Source organism: Pseudophryne corroboree, chromosome 6, assembly GCF_028390025.1.
Source record: "Pseudophryne corroboree isolate aPseCor3 chromosome 6, aPseCor3.hap2, whole genome shotgun sequence".
In the NCBI taxonomy this organism is placed as follows: Eukaryota; Metazoa; Chordata; class Amphibia; order Anura; family Myobatrachidae; genus Pseudophryne; species Pseudophryne corroboree.
The window spans coordinates 281890237-281912105 of NC_086449.1; the positions used below are offsets into that span (position 1 = coordinate 281890237).

General features: G+C 47.4%; 1 protein-coding gene across 4 annotated transcripts in view; it reads right to left on the reverse strand.

Annotated features, from left to right (window-relative positions):
* AP4E1 (adaptor related protein complex 4 subunit epsilon 1) overlaps positions 1-21869 on the reverse strand; it is a 134213-nt gene that overhangs the window by 72934 nt on the left and 39410 nt on the right. For all 4 annotated transcript variants that reach the window (XM_063926083.1, XM_063926081.1, XM_063926082.1 and 1 more), the window contains 4 exons: positions 18298-18464; positions 15912-15985; positions 15668-15790; positions 8907-9016 (listed from right to left, as the gene is read on the reverse strand). In XM_063926083.1, the coding sequence (XP_063782153.1) occupies positions 8907-9016; positions 15668-15790; positions 15912-15985; positions 18298-18464 (474 nt within the window). The remainder of the gene's footprint in view (positions 1-8906; positions 9017-15667; positions 15791-15911; positions 15986-18297; positions 18465-21869) is intronic.

Here is a 21869-nt window from a genome sequence, read left to right on the forward strand (position 1 = left end):
CCAAACGGGCGGGAGAGTGCGGATGACTCTGCAGCACCGAATGAGAGAACTCCAGGTCCTCCTTAGCCAGGGTATCAAATTTGTAGGATTTTACAAACGTGTTTGCCCCTGACTAAATAGCCGCTCGGCAAAGTTGTAAAGCCGAGACCCCTCGGGCAGCCGCCCAAGATGAGCCCACCTTCCTTGTGGAATGGGCATTTACATATTTTGGCTGTGGCAGGCCTGCCACAGAATGTGCAAGCTGAATTGTATTACACATCCAACTAGCAAAAGTCTGCTTAAAAGCAAGAGCACCCAGTTTGTTGGGTGCATACAGGATAACAGCAAGTCAGTTTTCCTGACTCCAGCCGTCCTGGAACCTATATTTTCAGGGCCCTGACCACATCTAGCAACTTGGAGTCCTCCAAGTCCCTAGTAGGCGCAAGACACCACAATAAGCTGGTTCAGGTGAAACACTGACACCACCTTAGGGAGAGAACTGGGGACGAGTCCGCAGCTCTGCCCTGTCCGAATGGACAAACAGATATGGGCTTTTTTGAGAAAAAAACCACCAATTTGACACTCGCCTGGTCCAGGCCAGGTCCAAGAGCATGTTCACTTTTCATGTGAGATGCTTCAAATCCACAGATTTGACTGGTTTTAAACCAATGTGTTTTGAGGAATCCCAGAACTACGTTGAGATCCCACAGTGCCACTGGAGGCACAAAAGGGGGTTGTATATGCAATACTCCCTTGACAAACTTCTGGACTTCAGGAACTGAAGCCAATTCTTTCTGGAAGAAAAATCGACAGGGCCGAAATTTGAACCTTAATGGACCCCAATTTGAGGCCCATAGACACTCCTGTTTGCAAGAAATGCAGGAATCGACCGAGTTGAAATTTCTTCGTGGGGCCTTCCTGGCCTCACACCACGCAACATATTTTCGCCACATGTGGTGATAATGTTGTGCGGTCACCTCCTTTCTGGCTTTGACCAGGGTAGGAATGACCTCTTCCTGAATGCCTTTTCCCTTAGGATCCGGCGTTCCACCGCCATGCCGTCAAACGCAGCTGCGGTAAGTCTTGGAACAGACATGGTACTTGCTGAAACAAGTCCCTTCTTAGCGGCAGAGGCCATAAGTCCTCTGTGAGCATCTCTTGAAGTTCCGGGTACCAAGTCCTTCTTGGCCAATCCGGAGCCATGAGTATAGTTCTTACTCCTCTACGTCTTATAATTCTCAGTACCTTAGGTATGAAAAGCAGAGGATGGAACACATACACCGACTGGTACACCCACGGTGTTACCAGAACGTCCACAGCTATTGCCTGAGGGTCTCTTAACCTGGCGCAATACCTGTCCCGTTTTTTGTTCAGACGGGACGCCATCATGTCCACCTTTGGTAATTCCCAACGGTTTACAATTATGTGGAAAACTTCCCCATGAAGTTCCCACTCTGCCGGGTGGAGGTCGTGCCTACTGAGGAAGTCTGCTTCCCAGTTTCCATTCCCGGAATGAAACACTGCTGACAGTGCTATCACATGATTTTCCGCCCAGCGAAAAGTCCTTGCAGTTTTTGCCACTGCCCTCCTGCTTCTTGTGCCGCCCTGTCTATTTACGTGGGCGACTGCCGTGATGTTTTATCCCACTGGATCAATACCGGCTGACCTTGAAGCAGAGGTCTTGCTAAGCTTAGAGCATTATAAATTTACCCTTAGCTATATTTATGTGGAGAAAAATCTCCAGACTTGATCACACTCCCTGGAAATTTTTTCCTTGTGTGACTGCTCCCCAGCCTCTCGGCGCGCCTCCGTGGTCACCAACATCCAAAACTGAATGCCGAATCTGCGGCCCTCTAGAAGATGAGCACTCTGTAACCACCACAGGAGAGACACCCTTGTCCTTGGATATAGGGTTATCCGCTGATGCATCTGAAGATGCGATTCGGACCATTTGTCCAGCAGATCCCACTGAAAAGTTCTTGCATGAAATCTGCCGACTGGAATTGCTTCGAAGGAAGTCACCATTTTTTTACCATGGCCCTTGTGCAATGATGCACTGATTTTAGGAGGTTCCTGACTAGCTCGGATAACTCCCTGGCTTTCTCTTCCGGGAGAAACACCTTTTTCTGGACTGTGTCCAGAATCATCCCTAAGCACAGGAGACTTGTTGTCGGGATCAGCTGCGATTTTGGAATCTTTAGAATCCACCCCTGCTGTTGTAACAGTATCCGAGATAGTGCTACTCCGACCTCCAACTGTTCCCTGGACTTTGCCCTTATCAGGAGATCGTCCAAGTAAGGGATAATTAAGACGCCTTTTCTTCGAAGAAGAACCATCATTTCGGCCATTACCTTGGTAAAGACCCGGGGTGCCGTAGACAATCCAAACGGCAGCGTCTGAAACTGATAGTGACAGTTCTGTACCACGAACCTGAGGTACCCTTAGTGATAAGGGCAAATTTGGGACATGGAGGTAAGCATCCCTGATGTCTCGGGACACCAGATAGTCCCCTTCTTCCCGGTTCGTTATCACTGCTCTGAGTGACTCCATCTTGATTTGAACCTTTGTAAGTGTTCAAATTTTTTTAGATTTAGAATAGGTCTCACCTAGCCTTCTGGCTTCAGTACCACAATATAGTGTGGAATAATACCCCTTTTCTTGTTGTAGGAGGGGTAATTTAATTATCACCTGCTGGGAATACAGCTCGTGAATTTTTTTCCCATACTGCCTCCTTGTCGGAGGGAGACCTTGGTAAAGCAGCCTTCAGGAGCCTGCGCAGGGGAAACGTCTCGACATTCCAAACTGTACCCCTGGGATACTACTTGTAGGATCCAGGGGTCCTGTACGGTCTCAGCGTCATGCTGAGAGCTTGTGAGAAGCGGTGGAACGCTTCTGTTCCTGGGAATGGGCTGCCTGCTGCAGTCTTCTTCCCTTTCCTCTATCCCTGGGCAGATATGACTCTTATAGGGACGAAAGGACTGAAGCTGAAAAGACGGTGTCTTTTTCTGCAGAGATGTGACTTAGGGTAAAAACGGTGGATTTTCCAGCAGTTGCCGTGGCCACCAGGTCCGATGGACCGACCCCAAATAACTCCTCTTCCTTTATACGGCAATACACCTTTGTGCCGTTTGGAATCTGCATCACCTGACCACTGTCGTGTCCATAAACATCTTCTGGCAGATATGGACATCGCACTTACTCTTGATGCCAGAGTGCAAATATCCCTCTGTGCATCTCGCATATATAGAAATACATCCTTTAAATGCTCTATAGTCAATAAAATACTGTCCCTGTCAAGGGTATCAATATTTTTAGTCAGGGAATCCGACCAAGCCACCCCAGCTCTGCACATCCAGGCTGAGGCGATCGCTGGTCGCAGTATAACACCAGTATGTGTGTATATACTTTTTATGATATTTTTCCAGCCTCCTGTCAGCTGGCTCCTTGAGGACGGCCCTATCTATAGACGGTACCGCCACTTGTACTGATAAGCGTGTGAGCGCCTTATCCACCCTAACTTCTGGCGGGAAAGGGTATACCGCCCATATTTTCTATCGGGGGGAACCCACGCATCATCACACACTTCATTTAATTTATCTGATTCAGGAAAAACTACGGTAGTTTTTTCACATCCCACATAATACCCTCTTTTGTGGTACTTGTAGTATCAGAAATATGTAACACCTCCTTCATTGCCCTTAACGTGTGGCCCTAATAAGGAATACGTTTGTTTATTCACCGTCGACACTGGATTCAGTGTCCCTGTCTGTGTCTGTGTCGACCGACTAAAGTAAACGGGCGTTTTAAAACCCCTGACGGTGTTTTTGAGACGTCTGGACCGGTACTAATTGTTTGTCGGCCGTCTCATGTCGTCAACCGACCTTGGCGCGTGTTGACATTATCACGTAATTCCCTAAATAAGCCATCCATTCCGGTGTCGACTCCCTAGAGAGTGACATCACCATTACAGGCAATTGCTCCGCCTCCTCACCAACATCGTCCTCATACATGTCGACACACACGTACCGACACACAGCACACACACAGGGAATGCTCTGATAGAGGACAGGACCTACTAGCCCTTTGGAGAGACAGAGGGAGAGTTTGCCAGCACACACCAAAAACGCTATAATTATATAGGGACAACCTTATATAAGTGTTTTCCCTTATAGCATCTTTTTTATATATTTCTAACGCCAAATTAGTGCCCCCCCTCTCTGTTTTAACCCTGTTTCTGTAGTGCAGTGCAGGGGAGAGCCTGGGAGCCTTCCCTCCAGCCTTTCTGTGAGGGAAAATGGCGCTGTGTGCTGAGGAGATAGGCCCCGCCCCTTTTTCGGCGGCCTCGTCTCCCGCTCTTAACGGATTCTGGCAGGGGTTAAATATCTCCATATAGCCCCCGGAGGCTATATGTGAGGTATTTTTAGCCAAAAAAGGTTTTCATTTGCCTCCCAGGGCGCCCCCCTCCCAGCGCCCTGCACCCTCAGTGACTGCCGTGTGAAGTGTGCTGAGAGGAAAATGGCGCACAGCTGCAGTGCTGTGCGCTACCTTAAGAAGACTGAGGAGTCTTCTGCCGCCGATTCTGGACCTCTTCTCGTTTCAGCATCTGCAAGGGGGCCGGCGGCGAGGCTCCGGTGACCATCCAGGCTGTACCTGTGATCGTCCCTCTGGAGCTAATGTCCAGTAGCCAAGAAGCCAATCCATCCTGCACGCAGGTGAGTTCACTTCTTCTCCCCTAAGTCCCTCGTTGCAGTGATCCTGTTGCCAGCAGGACTCACTGTAAAATAAAAAACCTAAGCTAAACTTTTCTAAGCAGCTCTTTAGGAGAGCCACCTAGATTGCACCCTTCTCGGCCGGGCACAAAAATCTAACTGGCTGAGGCTTGGAGGGGGGTCATGGGGGGAGGAGCCAGTGCACACCACCTGATCCTAAAGCTTTACTTTTTGTGCCCTGTCTCCTGCGGAGCCGCTATTCCCCATGGTCCTTTCAGGAACCCCAGCATCCACTAGGACGATAGAGAAATACGGGGGGGAAATTGACTGGGGATCCCTCGTATTTTTAGAACCAGCACCGGGCTCTGCGTCCGGTCCTGGTGCAAAAAATACGGGGGACAAAAAGCGTAGGGGTCCCCCGTATTTTTAACACCAGCACCGGGCTCCACTAGGTGGAGAGATAATGCCACAGCCGGGGGACACTTTTATACCGGTTCCTGCGGCCGTGGCATTAAATCCCCAACTAGTCACCCCTGGCTGGGGTACCCTGGAGAAGTGGGGACTCCTTAAATCAAGGGGTCCCCCCCTCCAGCCACCCAAGGGCCAGGGGTGAAGCCCGAGGCTGTCCCCCCCATCCATGGGCTGCGGATGGGGGGCTGATAGCCTTGTGTAAAATAAAAGAATATTGTTTTTTAAAGAAGAACTACAAGTCCCAGCAAGCCTCCCCCGCAAGCTGGTACTTGGAGAACCACAAGTACCAGCATGCGGGGGTAAAAAGGGGCCCGCTGGTACCTTTAGTTCTTCTGGAAAAAAAAAACAACAAATAAAAACAGGACACACACACCGTGAAAGTACAACTTTATTACATACATGCCGACACACACATACTTACCTATGTTCACACGCCGACTCTGTCCACGTCTCCAAGTAGAATCCGGGGTACCTGAAAATAAAATTATACTCACCTAAATCCAGTGTGTCCTGTTCTTTTTTTGTAATCCACCTACTTGGCAAAAAAACAAACCGCATACCCGATCCACGCACTGAAAGGGGTCCCATGTTTACACGTGGGTCCCCTTTCCCCGAAGGCTGAGACCCCCCGTGACTCCTGTCACAGAGGGTCCCTTCAGCCAATCAGGTAGCGCCATGTCGTGGCACTCTCCTGATTGGCTATGCGCGTCTGAGCTGTCAGACAGTGCATCGCACAGCCGCTGCATTATCTTCAATGGTGGGAACTTTGTGGTCAGCGGTGAGGTCACCCGCGGTCAGCCGCTGACTGCGAGTAACCTCACCGCTACCGCAAAGTTCCCACCACTGAAGATAATGGTGCGGCTGTGCAATGCGCTGTCTGTCAGCTCAGACGCGCAAAGCCAATCAGGAGAGTGCCACGACATGGCGCTCCCTGATTGGCTGAAGGGACCCTCTGTGACAGGAGTCACGGGGGGTCTCAGCATTCGGGGAAAGGGGTCCCATGTGTAAACATGGGACCCCTTTCAGTGCGTGGATCGGGTATGCGGTTTGTTTTTTTGCCAAGTAGGTGGATTACAAAAAAAGAACAGGACACAATGGATTTAGGTGAGTATAATTTTATTTTCAGGTACCCCGGATTCTACTTGGAGACGTGGACAGAGTCGGCGTGTGAACATAGGTAAGTATGTGTGTGTCGGCATGTATGTAATAAAGTTGTACTTTCACGGTGTGCGTGTCCTGTTTTTATTTGGGTATTTTTTTTACAGAAGAACTACAGGTACCAGCGGGCCCGTTTTACCCCCGCATGCTGGTACTTGTGGTTCTCCAAGTACCAGCTTGCGGGGGAGGCTTGCTGGGACTTGTAGTTCTTCTGCAAAAAACAATATTCTTTTATTTTACACAAGGCTATCAGCCCCCCATCAGCAGCCAATGGATGGGGGGGGACAGCCTCGGGCTTCACCCCTGGCCCTTGGGTGGCTGGAGGGGGGGACCCCTTGATTTAAGGGGTCCCCACTCCTCCAGGGTACCCCGGCCAGGGGTGACTAGTTGGGGATTTAATGCCACGGCCGCAGGGACCGGTACAAAAGTGTACCCCGGTTGTGGCATTATTTCTCCAGCTAGTGGAGCCCGGTGCTGGTGTTAAAATACGGGGTACCCCTATGCTTTTTGTCCCCCGTATTTTTTGCACTAGGACCGGACGCAGAGCCCGGTGCTGGTTCTAAAAATTCGGGGGATCCCCAGTCAATTTCCCCCCCGTATTTTTACAACCAGGACCGGCTCAAAGAGCCCGAGGCTGGTTATGCTTAGGAGGGGGGACCCCACACATTTTTTTTTCTTGATTTTAACCCATTCCCACGCCTTCCCACTGAAAACCATGCTCTCTCTATTTTAGTCAGATAAAAAAATAAAAATATTATTTTAAAAAATATATAAATAATAGTTGTGTCTCCTAATAGACAAACCAAGTACCTAATCCCTTCTAATATAAATAGATATGCTATTAGCAATTAAAAAAAACACAAAAAAACATGTTTTTAAAATTTTTTATTAGATTCCGCCAGCAAAGTGAGGCGGAATAAAATTGACAAATTTACTGTTGAAAAGCACTGTTGTCGAATCGACATTCTTCAATTGAATATACTTTTGTTGAAAAGCCGCATTTTTACCATTGCAGACATGTCGAATTTGTCAACTGTCGAATTTCAAAAAGTAGAATCTGAAAAGTCTGTTTTTTTGTCGAAAAAGTACTGTATTGCATTGTCGAATATTTTTTTGTGTCGAAAATGCCCCGTTTTTCGACATTTGCGGCAATTCGACCGCAATTGCATATACCCCTATATACCTCCTGGTCCAGTTATCTCATTAGAGGAATTAGAATAACAAATAAAAAAAATACTTATTAGCATTAGGAGTCAAAAAAATGACTTTTATTTGCATTATTCAGAACGTAAATAATAAGCAATGGAGTTTGAAATATGATTACATCTGAATAATAAATAAATTTATTAATTAATATATTTATGGTTTTTTGCACTTGCATAAAGTAACATTTTCCCACTATTTTACACTGCCAGGAGAAAGTGACTCTAAGATTGCAGGGCAGTATTTCTCAAATAGTAATGGAGAGGAATGTGCAGAAGTCATAATCAGTTACTATATTGTCGTAGGGCTATCACTACTGCAGAATGTTCTTACATGTGTGCAGTAGAGGCACCTGAAGCTGACCTGCAGCACCCAGTGGAACTCACTGTAAGAGGAGCAACACACAATCTATCCCCAATAAGAGCACTGGATAACAGTGGGATAGCCGCTAGAGGAACGACAGCAGTGCAGTGGGACCAGTCTCAAACAGATTATACTACTCATACAAGTCAGGACCTAGCCATCAGGAAAGGAGGTTTGTTTTCTACATAAGCCAACATGAATGATATTCTATATTATACACTAACCTCCACATTGCTGTCTGTATTGTAACACACTATGGGCCATATTCAATAGACGCCTGGTACTTTCCGACGGAAAGGACCCGACAGCACTCTATTCAATGACGGGCCAAACCCAACAGGTTTGGCCCGGTCCCTACAGTGTCAATCCAATTTTTTTAACAGTCGGACTGACATTGTCGGAAATGGGGCTAATACCTGTCGGGTTTGGCCGTACCTCCGACAGTACACGCGGCTCGGCGGCTGAAACCACCGATCCACGTGTATTCCGAAAAGTCGGATTTCCCGACTTGTTGGAAAAAGCTGGCGGTAATGGATAGATCAGAACCCCTTCCGACCACAATCAGTCAGAAGCTGCCATCTTTCAGACAAGACAGCAGCTTCTGACTCTTATTGAATACACCCCTATGAATTGTTTGCATACTAGCCACCAAAGACTCACATTTCAAAATTAGTTTTTAATTATTTTTATTTTTTCTGATGGGAGGCTTTCAGCATATGCAATGCATCTTCAGATAATATTATCAGGGAGTTTTCGTTACTATTTTAGTAGCATACATGAAAATGTATTTTTATCACAAGTTCAATACATATAATTAGCCATTTTCGGTTGTATCTGTCATTGGTTTAGGGCAAAAAGAGATTTGCCAATGATTTTGTCCTAAGGTACGTGATAGGACTTTCTCATTCACATGTGCCTAGGGCAGTGTCAACTATACATTCAGCCCTGCACATTAAATTATACATCTCAAGATGTTGCAGAAACATTTATATTCTAAAGCACCTTAATTAAATATGAACTTACCTCTCTTTTAATGATGGGATCAGGATGGTCTAAGCACTCAATAATTGTCATTTGGTGTTGCAGTGCCAGGCTAGGATCATGCTGAATAACATATGTGAGAGCCTTCAGTCCTACAAAAAAATATATATCTTTGGTTTTAACGCAATACAAATAGCTCATATGTAAAAATGTCACATTTGTCACAGCTAAAGAACAAACATTGATGCAGATGTATTAAGCCTGGAAAAGAGATAAAGCAGTGATAAGTGCAAGGTGATAACGCACCAGCCAATCAGCTCCAATATGTAAATTGACACTTGGGAGCTGACTGGCTGGTGCGTTATCACCTTGCACTTATCACTGCTTTATCACTTCTCCAGGCTTAATACATTTGCTCCTGTTGTATTTTCTATGGAAAAGTAGGTATAACAATCTAACTGGTGATGACTGAAGGGTGAATTGTTATAATCATCTTTGTAATTATTCCTACAATTACCATTTGATAAAATAAATGGGTTGATGTCTGTCTGAGCATTTACGTAATATATTATAAAATAGAACATACTGCTCAAACAATACCCACATACATGAAAATACTAACAGCATCATATATGGCAACCAATATATTGATAGGCAAGCTAAAAAGTGTATTTTTTCCAACTGTACGTGTGTGAAAATAAGAATTTACTCACCGGTAATTCTATTTCTCGTAGTCCGTAGTGGATGCTGGGTACTCCGTAGGGACCATGGGGAATAGACGGGCTCCGCAGGAGACTGGGCACTCTTAAAAGAAAGATTAGGTACTATATCTGGTGTGCACTGGCTCCTCCCTCTATGCACCTCCTCCAGACCTCAGTTAGGGAAACTGTGCCCGGAAGAGCTGACATTACTAGGAAAGGATTTGGAATCCAGGGTAAGACTCATACCAGCCACACCAATCACACCGTACAACTTGTGATAACTATACCCAGTTAACAGTATGAACAACAACTGAGCCTCATTCAACAGATGGCTCAGAACAATAACCCTATAGTTAACAATAACTATATACATGTATTGCAGAAAGTCCGCACTTGGGACGGGCTCCCAGCATCCACTACGGACTACGAGAAATAGAATTACCGGTGAGTAAATTCTTATTTTCTCTGACTTCCTAGTGGATGCTGGGTACTCCGTAAGGACCATGGGGATTATACGAAAGCTCCCAAACGGGCGGGAGAGTGCGGATGACTCTGCAGCACCGAATGAGCAAACTCAAGGTCCTCCTCAGCCAGGGTATCAAACTTGTAGAATTTTGCAAAAGTGTTTGATCCCGACCAAGTAGCAGCTCGGCAAAGCTGTAAAGCCGAGACCCCTCGGGCAGCCGCCCAAGAAGAGCCCACCTTCCTCGTGGAATGGGCTTTTACGGATTTAGGATGCGGCAGTCCAGCCGCAGAATGTGCAAGTTGAATCGTGCTACAGATCCAGCGAGCAATAGTCTGCTTTGAAGCAGGAGCACCCAGCTTGTTGGATGCATGCAGGATAAACAGCGAGTCAGTTTTTCTGACTCTAGCCGTCCTGAAAACATAGTTTGGTTCAAATGAAACGCTGATACCACCTTTGGGAGAAATTGGGGACGAGTACTCAATTCTGCCCTGTCCATGTGGAAAATCAGATATGGGCTTTAACAGGACAAAGCCGCCAATTCTGACACACGCCTAGCTGAGGCCAAGGCCAACAGCATGACTACCTTCCACGTGAGATACTTCAACTCCACGGTCTGAAGTGGCTCAAACCAATATGATTTTAGGAAATCCAACACAACGTTGAGATCCCAAGGTGCCACTGGAGGCACAAAAGGGGGCTGAATATGCAGCACTCCCTTAACAAACGTCTGAACTTCAGGCAGTGAAGCCAGTTCTTTTTGAAAGAAAATAGACAGGGCCGAAATCTGGACTTTAATGGATCCCAATTTTAGGCCCATAGTCACTCCTGACTGTAGGAAGTGCAGAAATCGACCCAGCTGAAATTCCTGTTAGGGCCTTCCTGGCCTCACACCAAGCAACATATTTTCGCCATATGCGGTGATAATGTTTTGCTGTCACATTCTTCCTAGCTTTTATCAGCGTAGGAATGACTTCATCTGGAATGCCCTTTTCCATTAGGATTCGGCGTTCAACCGCCATGCCGTCAAACGCAGCCGCGGTAAGTCTTGGAACAGACAGGGCCCCTGCTGTAGCAGGTCCTGTCAGAGCGGCAGAGGCCAAGGGTCCTCTGAGATCATTTCTTGTAGTTCCGGGTACCAAGTTCTTCTTGGCCAATCCGGAACGATGAGTATAGTTCTTACTCCTCTCTTTCTTATTATCCTCAGTACCTTTGGTATGAGAGGAAGAGGAGGGAACACATAAACCGACTGGTACACCCACGGTGTCACTAGAGCGTCCACAGCTATCGCCTGAGGGTCCCTTGACCTGGCGCAATATCTTTTTAGCTTTTTGTTGAGGCGGGACGCCATCATGTCCACCTGTGGCCTTTCCCAACGATTTACAATCAGCTTGAAGACTTCTGGATGAAGTCCCCACTCTCCCGGGTGGAGGTCGTGCCTGCTGAGGAAGTCTGCTTCCCAGTTGTCCACTCCCGGAATGAACACCGCTGACAGTGCTAGCACGTGATTCTCCGCCCATCGAAGAATCCTTGTGGCTTCTGCCATCGCCATCCTGCTTCTTGTGCCGCCCTGTCGGTTTACATGGGCGACCGCCGTGATGTTGTCTGACTGAATCAGCACCGGTTGGTTTTGAAGCAGGGGTTCTGCTTGACTCAGGGCGTTGTAAATGGCCCTTAGTTCCAGAATATTTATGTGTAGGGAAGTCTCCTGACTCTACCACTGTCCTTGGAAGTTTCTTCCTTGAGTGACTGCCCCCCAACCTCGGAGGCTTGCATCCGTGGTCACCAGGACCCAGTCCTGAATGCCGAATCTGCGGCCCTCGAGAAGATGAGCACTCTGCAGCCACCACAGCAGAGACACCCTGGCCCTCGGGGACAGGGTGATCAACCGATGCATCTGAAGATGCGATCGGACCATTTGTCCAACAGATCCCACTGAAAGATCCTTGCATGGAACCTGCCGAAGGGAATTGCTTCGTAAGAAGCTACCATCTTTCCCAGGACTCGCGTGCAGTGATGCACCGAACCTGTTTTGGTTTCAGGAGGTCCCTGACCAGAGATGACAATTCCTGGGCCTTCTCCTCCGGGAGAAACACCTTCTTCTGTTCTGTGTCCAGAATCATGCCCAAGAACAGCAGACGCGTCGTAGGAATCAGCTGCGACTTTGGGATATTCAGAATCCAGCCGTGCTGTTGTAGCACTTCCCGAGATAGTGCTACTCCGACTAACAACTGCTCCTTGGACCTTGCCTTTATAAGGAGATCGTCCAAGTACGGGATAATTATAACTCCCTTCTTTCGAAGGAGTATCATCATTTCGGCCATTACCTTGGTAAATACCCTCGGTGCCGTGGACAGACCAAACGGCAACGTCTGGAATTGGTAATGACAGTCCTGTACCACAAACCTGAGGTACTCCTGGTGAGGTGGGTAAATGGGGACATGTAGGTAAGCATCCTTGATGTCCAGTGACACCATAAAATCGCCCTCTTCCAGGCTTGCAATAACCGCCCTGAGCGATTCCATTTTGAACTTGAACTTCCTTATATAAGTGTTCAAGGATTTCAAATTTAGAATGGGTCTTACCGAACCGTCTGGTTTCGGTACCACAAACATTGTGGAATAGTAACCCCATCCCTGTTGAAGGAGGGGAACTTTGATAATCACCTGCTGAAGGTACAGCTTGTGAATTGCCGCCAGTACTGCCTCCCTTTCCGTGGGGGCAGCTGGCAAGGCTGATTTGAGGTAACGGCGAGGGGGAGACGCCTCGAACTCCAGCTTGTATCCCTGAGATACCACTTGTAGAACCCAGAGATCCACCTGTGAGCGAGCCCACTGGTCGCTGAAGTTCCGGAGACGCGCCCCCACCGCACCTGGCTCCACCTGTGGAGCCCCAGCATCATGCAGTGGACTTAGTGGAAGCAGGGGATGATTTTCGTTCCTGGGAACTGGCTGTCTGGTGCAGCTTTTTCCCTCTACCCCTGCCTCTGGGCAGAAAGGACGCGCCTCTGACCCGCTTGCCTTTCTGAGGCCGAAAGGACTGTACTTGATAATACGGTGCTTTCTTAGGCTGTGAGGGAACCTGAGGTAAAAAAGTCGACTTCCCAGCTGTTGCTGTGGATACGAGGTCCGAGAGACCGTCCCCAAACAATTCCTCACCCTTATAAGGCAAAACCTCCATGTGCCTTTTAGAATCAGCATCACCTGTCCACTGCCGAGTCCATAATACTCTCCTGGCAGAAATGGACATTGCATTAATTCTAGATGCCAGCCGGCAAATGTCCCTCTGTGCATCCCTCATATATAAGACAACGTCTTTAATATGCTCTATGGTTAGCAAAATAGTATCCCTGTCAAGGGAATCAATGTTATCTGACAGGGTATCAGACCAAGCAGCTGCAGCACTACACATCCATGCTGAAGCAATTGCAGGTCTCAGTATAGTACCTGAGTGTGTATATACAGACTTCAGGATAGCCTCCTGCTTTCTATCTGCAGGCTCCTTTAAGGCGGCCGTGTCCTGAGACGGCAGTGCCACCTTTTTTGATAAGCGTGTGAGCGCCTTGTCCACCCTAGGGGATGTTTTCCAACGTAACCTGTCCGTTGGCGGGAAAGGGTACGCCATTAGTAACCTCTTAGAAATCACTAATTTCTTATCTGGGGAACACCACGCTTCTTCACACAATTCATTTAACTCATCAGATGGGGGAAAAGTCACTGGCTGCTTTTTCTCCCCAAACATAATACCCTTTTTAGTGGTAACCGGGTTAATGTCAGAAATGTGCAACACATTTTTCATTGCCGTAATCATGCATCGGATGGCCCTTGTGGACTGTACATTTGTCTCATCCTCGTCTACACTGGAGTCAGACTCCGTGTCGACATCTGTGTCTGCCATCTGAGGTAGCGGGCGTTTTTGAGCCCCTGATGGCCTCTGAGACGCCTGGGCAGGCGCGGGCTGAGATGCCGGCTGTCCCAAAGCTGTTACGTCATTGAACCTTTTATGCAAGGAGTTGACACTGTCGGTTAATACCTTCCACATATCCATCCACTCTGGTGTCGGCCCCGCAGGGGGCGACATCACACTTATCGGCTCCTGCTCCGCCTCCACGTAAGCGTCCTCCTCAAACATGTCGACACAGCCGTACCGACACACCGCACACACACACAGGGAATGCTCTGACTGAGGACAGGACCCCACCAAGTCCTTTGGGGAGACAGAGAGAGAGTATGCCAGCACACACCAGAGCGCTATATAACAGAGGGATTTACACTAATACAAAGTGAATTTTCCCCCAATAGCTGCTTATATCACATTTTGCGCCTAAATTTATGTGCCCCCCCTCTCTTTTTTACCCTTCTTGTAGTGTATACTGCAGGGGAGAGCCTGGGGAGCGTCCTTCCAGCGGAGCTGTGAAGAAAAAATGGCGCCGGTGTGCTGAGGGAGATAGCCCCGCCCCCTCCGCGGCGGGCTTCTCCCGCTTTTTTAATAATATTAATGGCGGGGGATTAGGCACATATACAGTTTATAACTGTATTATGTGCACTTATGCCAAAAGGTATACTTATTGCAGCCCAGGGCGCCCCCCCCCCAGCGCCCTGCACCCACCAGTGACCGGAGCGTGTGGTGTGCTGTGGGATCAATGGCGCACAGCTGCAGTGCTGTGAGCTACCTTATTGAAGACCGGAGTCTTCAGCCGCCGATTTTCTCCTGGTTCTTCCGTCTTCTGGCTCTGCAAGGGGGACGGCGGCGCGGCTCCGGGAACGGACGATCGAGGTCGGGCCCTGTGTTCGATCCCTCTGGAGCTAATGGTGTCCAGTAGCCTTAGAAGCATAAGCTAGCTGCAAGCAGGTAGGTTTGCTTCTCTCCCCTCAGTCCCTCGTAGCAGTGAGTCTGTTGCCAGCAGATCTCACTGAAAATAAAAAACCTAACAAATACTTTCTTTTCTAGTAAGCTCAGGAGAGCCCACTAGGTGCATCCAGCTCTGGCCGGGCACAGATTCTAACAGAGGTCTGGAGGAGGGGCATAGAGGGAGGAGCCAGTGCACACCAGATATAGTACCTAATCTTTCTTTTAAGAGTGCCCAGTCTCCTGCGGAGCCCGTCTATTCCCCATGGTCCTTACGGAGTACCCAGCATCCACTAGGACGTCAGAGAAAATATCTAAAAACTCATACAATGCATGTATTTTACAGAGTGTACGCACAAAGACACTGCTGTAATCCAGAAGAACAGTACCAGAAATGTTGCGGAAAGGTGATGGGCGTGCCTGGGAGTTGGCTACAAATGCATGGAATTGGTCCGTTTAGTGAGCATGACAATGAAACTTACTGCATTCACAGACACCCAGCCGCAGGCATAGAAGGCCATAGTCAGATGGGAAACTGCACCTGCCTTGGGCTGGTGTGTAAGGACACACCAAACGGTATTACAGGCTACTCGGGCTCTACAAGTGGTTGTCTCAGACCTTGCACATTCAGCCGCATGGATGTACACAAGGGATTTGGAGGCATTTGTGAGTCGCAGACTTTAAAATATTCAGCTTATTTAACAAAAAAAATCTGAAATGGTAGAAGAGGTTTAGGGGGAAAAATCCTCTATAAATGTAAATACATAGCCATTAACAATGGTGCTACTTACCTAAATACTTCAGATTAATTTTTGGAGACAAAACAAACTTTCCAATACATTTTGCAGCCTTCTCAAATAAATCGGACTTCGGGTAAATCGTATAAATAGTCTGAACACACTCAAACAGAATAGCTGAAAAAGAAAGCCACAATGTCATATACGCTTGCTGGTAATGTTGTTAAAACTTCAACTTAAAGTAAAACCCAAAAGCCTAAAACATAAAAGTATAAATACCCATAAAATACTACCTTACCGTAAGTTATATTGTGATTTATTTCTGCTCGTCTTAAGGATTCGTCCAATACATCATAAATTAATTGGCTGGTTCTAAAATGCAGAAAATGTTAGAAACAGGCAAATAAGTTATTAAATAAGAACAAAACAAAACCCAAAACAATATTTCAAAGACAACTTAAAGTAATGACGGCTCTACAATTAAGTGAGGAGACACCAAGCAGCCTAGTCTTTCTTATTGCTCTTTTTTCCTCCTAATATGCGCAAAATAGACAAAGGAGCTAATGCGGGTTTGGTGGCAAAAAGTACAGAGAAAAGAAGTGAGTATTACAGTAACAGTGAGTATTAGGGTTAGGCACCAAGGGGAGGGTTAGGCTGCGGGAGGATACAGTTAGGGTTAGGCTATCAAAGGGGACGGTTAGGATTAGGCTGCAGGAGGGGTGGGTTAGGGTTACAATACTCACCAAAACGCATCTGGATTTTGACCATTGTACCCAACCTATCCCTTTAACCTTAGCATGTAAGCTATTATGGGCAGGGCCATCCTCAGTCTTGTTCCCTAGTGCACTCCATGTCACTAACGTTCCACTCCCTTGTCTCTCCCTCCGAGTACAAAAATCTACCGGTCCATATGCTGGATCCTGAAGTACAAACTTAATTCCCACATGTAACCCCTGCTAGCTTCAGTGAGTTCCTCTACTGTTGCTCCTATTGGGATGTGGTCAGGATGCCGGCAGTCGGAATCCCGGCGCCAGAATCCCGACACGTGGCCATAATGTATTACTCTATTTGCATCTCATAATGACAATATGGAACTCCTGCAGAAACTGTAAGGCTGGGTACACACTAGACGACGTGTAGCCAGCCCGACATCGCTGCCAACAGGACCCGCCATGCAGTAAGTACATACATACTTGCTGATGCCGGGTCCAATGGGGGGCGGTGTGTGACATGCTGAAGCATGTAATCGCTAGCGACATCACCTGTCGGCCTTGCTTGCAGGGTCGACGGAGGATGTCTCTAGTGACCCACGGGAGTGCGCATGTCATGGGTACATACTAGATGATGTACTCAATATATCTTGCCAATCCGAATCATAACGATATATATCAGACAATATATCGTCGACTACTGAAAGGTGAAATTTGCAATGGTTATGATTAGCAGTAGCACTACATAACCAATACCAGCAGAAATGATCATCCTTATCTTATCCTTATTTTGAAAAAAGACAAAAAATATAAACATAATTAGTACCTATCCAATTAATGAAACACGATCAGTTTAATGCTTTTCAAGTGTAAAAGCTGCTAAATATATATCAACTATACAGTAGACTATGGGCCTAATTCAGGGCCTGTATTTGAAGTAAACCTCAAGGTTTACGTCCATCTTGGATGTAAGGTGATCTGTGCATGTGCTGGGTCTGTGTGATCGCTCGCAGTGTCCCCAAGCTGCAGCCTGACTGACAGGCTGCTACCGTTTGGGGCCCGGGTGCCGATACGGAGTGTTTAACAAAACAGGGCATGGCAGTGGCTGTGCTCACTGTGCCCATCTATGAATCAGCCCTGTGCTGGAAGATGAAACTTCAAAAGATAAAATAAAACAAGAACGGTGTCCCATTTGTTCAAAGGGCCCAGATGAATGGTTTCATTTAAAAATACTTGCAAGCAAGCTTCAGTCACAGAAAATCAAGATGCAGCTGTTATAGGAAAATGATGGATGCAGAAAGAAAGGATAAGTATTTAATACTTATACGGGGGAATTCAATTACTCATGATCTGATTTTGCAGTAAAAAACAAAAACAAAACGTAAATTCCTGTTCTATCGCTATTTATTTTTGAGGGGGGGAGGGCAACTCGATTAGCCCATATTTTTCATACCCATGTTTGTACGAAAACATACAGGACCCACGATATGTTCCCAGATCCATATGTTTTTGCAATCGTGGCTTGGAAAATAATTACTGAGGATTTTGTTTCTCCAGCTTCCAGACAGGTGAAACAAAATCCCCGATAGTGACGGCTATCGGAGATAACTGAATTACCCCCTTGGGATCAATTAACCATGGTAATTTAAAGCAGCTAGTTGAAGCCCCCTCCCCCAGGACTGGACTGTCATATTTTTAGTGTTTTAAAGGAGGAATGAGTAGAATACGGTCTGTCCCCAATCAATTGAAAAGAAGACCGGCACCAGAATCTCGAACATTAGTATGCCAGGAAGGGTTAGGGTTAGGCTGCAGGACGGGGATTAGGGTTAGGCACTAGGGGGAGGGTTAGGATGCAGGAGTGGAGGGTTAGAGGTAGGGTTAATTTAGTTACGTACAAGTGTCTGGATTATGACAGTCAGGTTGCCACTGTCAGTATTCTGACTGCCAGCATCCCGTACCCAACCCATAGTTTACCCGGGGTCATCTTTTCCTAGCAGCCTCAGAATCCGCAAGAGTTGAATTTGTAGCCACGGAGCTGGGACACTGTGATAGTTAAAATCTACAGGCAGTTTTCCTCCAACCACTTGTTTCAAAATGGTAACGAAGGAGCTTGTCAGGTCCTTATAGCCCGATGGGTTATCCTGTGTAAGAGAAAAAGTATGCAGTATAACTTGCCTGTACAATTAACAACTAAAGTACTGATTTACTATATGACAGTTTGCTTTGCTATTAATTCGTACTTTTTTTTAAAATTTAGTGAAGTATTTTGTGTGTGGATACCTTGCCTTGCTAAAGTATTCACCCCCCTTAGCTTTTTACCTATTTTGTTACATTACAACCTGTCATTTATTTATTTTTTTAATCTGAATTTTAGTTGATGGATCTGCACAAAAAAGTTGATGAAGTGAAATGAGAAAAAAATTCTAAAAAAGATTTTTTAGAAATAAAAATCGGAAAATTGGCATGTTCATATGTATTCACCCCCTTTGCTATGAAGCCCCTCAAAATTTCTGGTGCAACCAATTTCCTTCAAAAGTCACATAATTAGTGAAATGAAGTCCACCTGTGTACAATCTAAGTGTCACATGATCTGTCAGTATAAACACACCTTTTCTGAAAGGCCCCAGAGGCTGCAACACCACTAAGCAAGAGGAATCACACCATGAAGACCAAGGAGCTCTCCAAACAAGTCAGGGACAAAGTTGTTGAGAAGAACAAGTCAGGGTTGGGTTATAAAAAAAATATATCCTAATCTTTGATGGTCCCCGGGAGCACCATCGAATCCATCATCTTCAAATGGAAAGAACATGGTACCACAACAAACCTGCCAAGAGAGGGCCGGCTACCAAAACTCAGACTGGGCAAGGAGGGTATTAATCAGAGAGGCAGCATAGAGACCAAAGGTAACCTTGCAGGAGCTGCAGACTTCCACAGCAGAGACTGGTGTATCTGGGGTGTAGTATGATATGCCGGCGGCCGGGCTCCCGGCGACCAGCATACTGGCGCCGGGAGGCCGACCGCCGGCATACCGACAGCGTGGCGAGAGCGCAAATGAGCCCCTTGCGGGCTCGCTGCGCTCGCCACGCTGCAGGCACGGTGGCGCACGCTATTTTATTCTCCCTCCAGGGGGGTCGTGGACCCCCATGAGGGAGAAAAAGTGTCGGTATGCCGGCTGCCGGGATTCCGGCGACGGTATGCTGTGCGCTGGGATCCCGACAGTCAGCATACTGAAGACCACCCGTGTATCTGCGCATGTGACCACAATAAGCCGTACACTCCATAGAGCTGGGCTTTATGAAAGAGTGGCCAGAAAAAAATAGGATTTTAATTACCTACCAGTAAATCCTACGTAGTCCGTAGAGGATGCTGGGGTCCATGTTAGTACCATGGGGTATAGACAGGTCCACCAGGAGCCATTGGCACTTTAAGAGTGGGCTGGCTCCTCCCTCTATGCCCCTCCTACCAGACTCAGTCTAGAAACTGTGCCCGAGGAGACGACATACTTCGAGAGAAGGAAATACACAGATAGTGGCGAGATTCATACCAGCTCACACAAGGCAAATCCGGCCAACATGCCGGAAAACTCAGCAACAGCTGAAACAGTAAAGAACGCAAAACTTACCTAGGAACCAGGCAGTACTGAACTAAATAACCACAGCAAGAAAACGAAGCACTGGGCGGGCGCCCAGCATCCTCTACGGACTACGAGAAAAGGATTTACCGGTAGGTAATTTAAATCCTATTTTCTCTTACGTCCTAGAGGATGCTGGGGTCTATATTAGTACCATGGGGATGTACCAAAGCTTCCAGAACGGGAGGGAGAGCGCGGAGGCTCCTGCAAAACTGCTTGACCAAACTTGAGGTCATTAGAGGTCAAAGTGTCGAACCTGTAAAACTTAGCAAACGTGTTCGACCCAGACAAAGTAGCTGCTCGGCAAAGCTGCATAGCCGAGACACCCCGGGCAGCCGCCCAGGAAGAGCCCACCTTACGAGTAGAGTGGGCCTTAACAGATTTTGGACACGGCAATCCAGCCGTAGAATACACCTGCTGGATGGTGAACCTGATCCAGCGTGAAATCGACAGCTTAGAAGCAGGACACCCAATGTTTTTGGGATCATAGAGGACAAACAGAGAGTCAGATTTTCTATGACGAGCCGTCCTCTTCACATAAATCTTCAAAGCCCTCACAACATCCAAGGCCTTTGAAGCAATTGAGGAGTCAGTAGCCACTGACACCACAATAGGTTGGTTGATATGAAAAGCTGACACAATCTTAGGAAGGAACTGCGGACGAGTCCTGAGTCCGCCCTATCTTCATGGAAGACCAGATAGGGACTTTTACAGGACAAAGCCCCCAATTCCGACACGCGTCGAGCAGAAGCCAAGGCCAACAAAGTGACCGCCTTCCACGTGAGAAAATTGATTTCAGCCTCCTGTAGAGGCTTAAACCAATCGGATTGCAGTAACTGTAATACCACATCAAGATCCCAGGGTGCCATTGGCGCCACAAAGGGAGGCTGGATGTGCAGAACCCCTTTCAAAAAGGTCTGAACCTCAGGTAGGACAGCCAATTGTTTTTGGAAGAAAATGGATAAAGCTGAGATCTGGACCTTGATGGAGCCCAATCTCAGGCCCATATCCACACCTGCTTGCAGGAAAAGGAGAAAACGTCCAAGTTGAAACTCCACCGTAAGAAATTTCTTGGATTCACACCAAGACACATATTTATTCGATGGTAATGTTTAGACGTTACCCCCTTCCTAGCCTGTATAAGGGTAGGAATAACCTCGCTCGGAATACCCTTCGGAGATCAGATCTGGCGCTCAACCACCATGCCGTCAAACGTAGCCGTGGTAAGTCTTGATAAGCGAACGGCCCCTGCAGTAAAAGATCCTCTCGAAGAGGAAGGGGCCTTGGATCTTCCAGCAGTAGATCCAGCAGGTCCGCGTACCAAGCCCTCCTTGGCCAGTCCGGGGCAATGAGGATTGCCAGATCCTTTGTTCTTTTTATAAGTTGAAAAACTTTTGGAATTAGAGGAAGTGGAGGGACACATACACAGACGTGAACACCCACGGTGTTACCAGTGCATCCACCGCCACTGCCTGCGGGTCTCTTGACCTGGAACAGTACCTCTGCAGCTTCTTGTTGAGGCAGGAGGCCATCATGTCTATGTGAGGAACCCACCACCAACCGGTTACCTCCTTGAACACCTCCGGGTGGAGGCCCCACTCTCCTGGATGGAGATCATGTCTGCTGAAGAAGTCCGCTTCCCAGTTGTCTACTCCGGAAATTAAGATTGCCGACAGCGCCACCGCGTGCCTTTCTGTCCAGAGGAGGATTCTTGTCACCTCTGATATTGCAGCCCTGCTCTTCGTCCCGCCTTGTCAGTTTATGTAGGCCACTGTGGTCACGTTGTCCGACTGCACCTGAACAGCCCGATCCTGCAGAAGGTGTGCTGCTTGAAGAAGGCCGTTGTATACGGCTCTTAGCTTCAGGATGTTTATCGGGATTCTTGACTTGATCACCTTCCTTGGAAGGTTTCCCC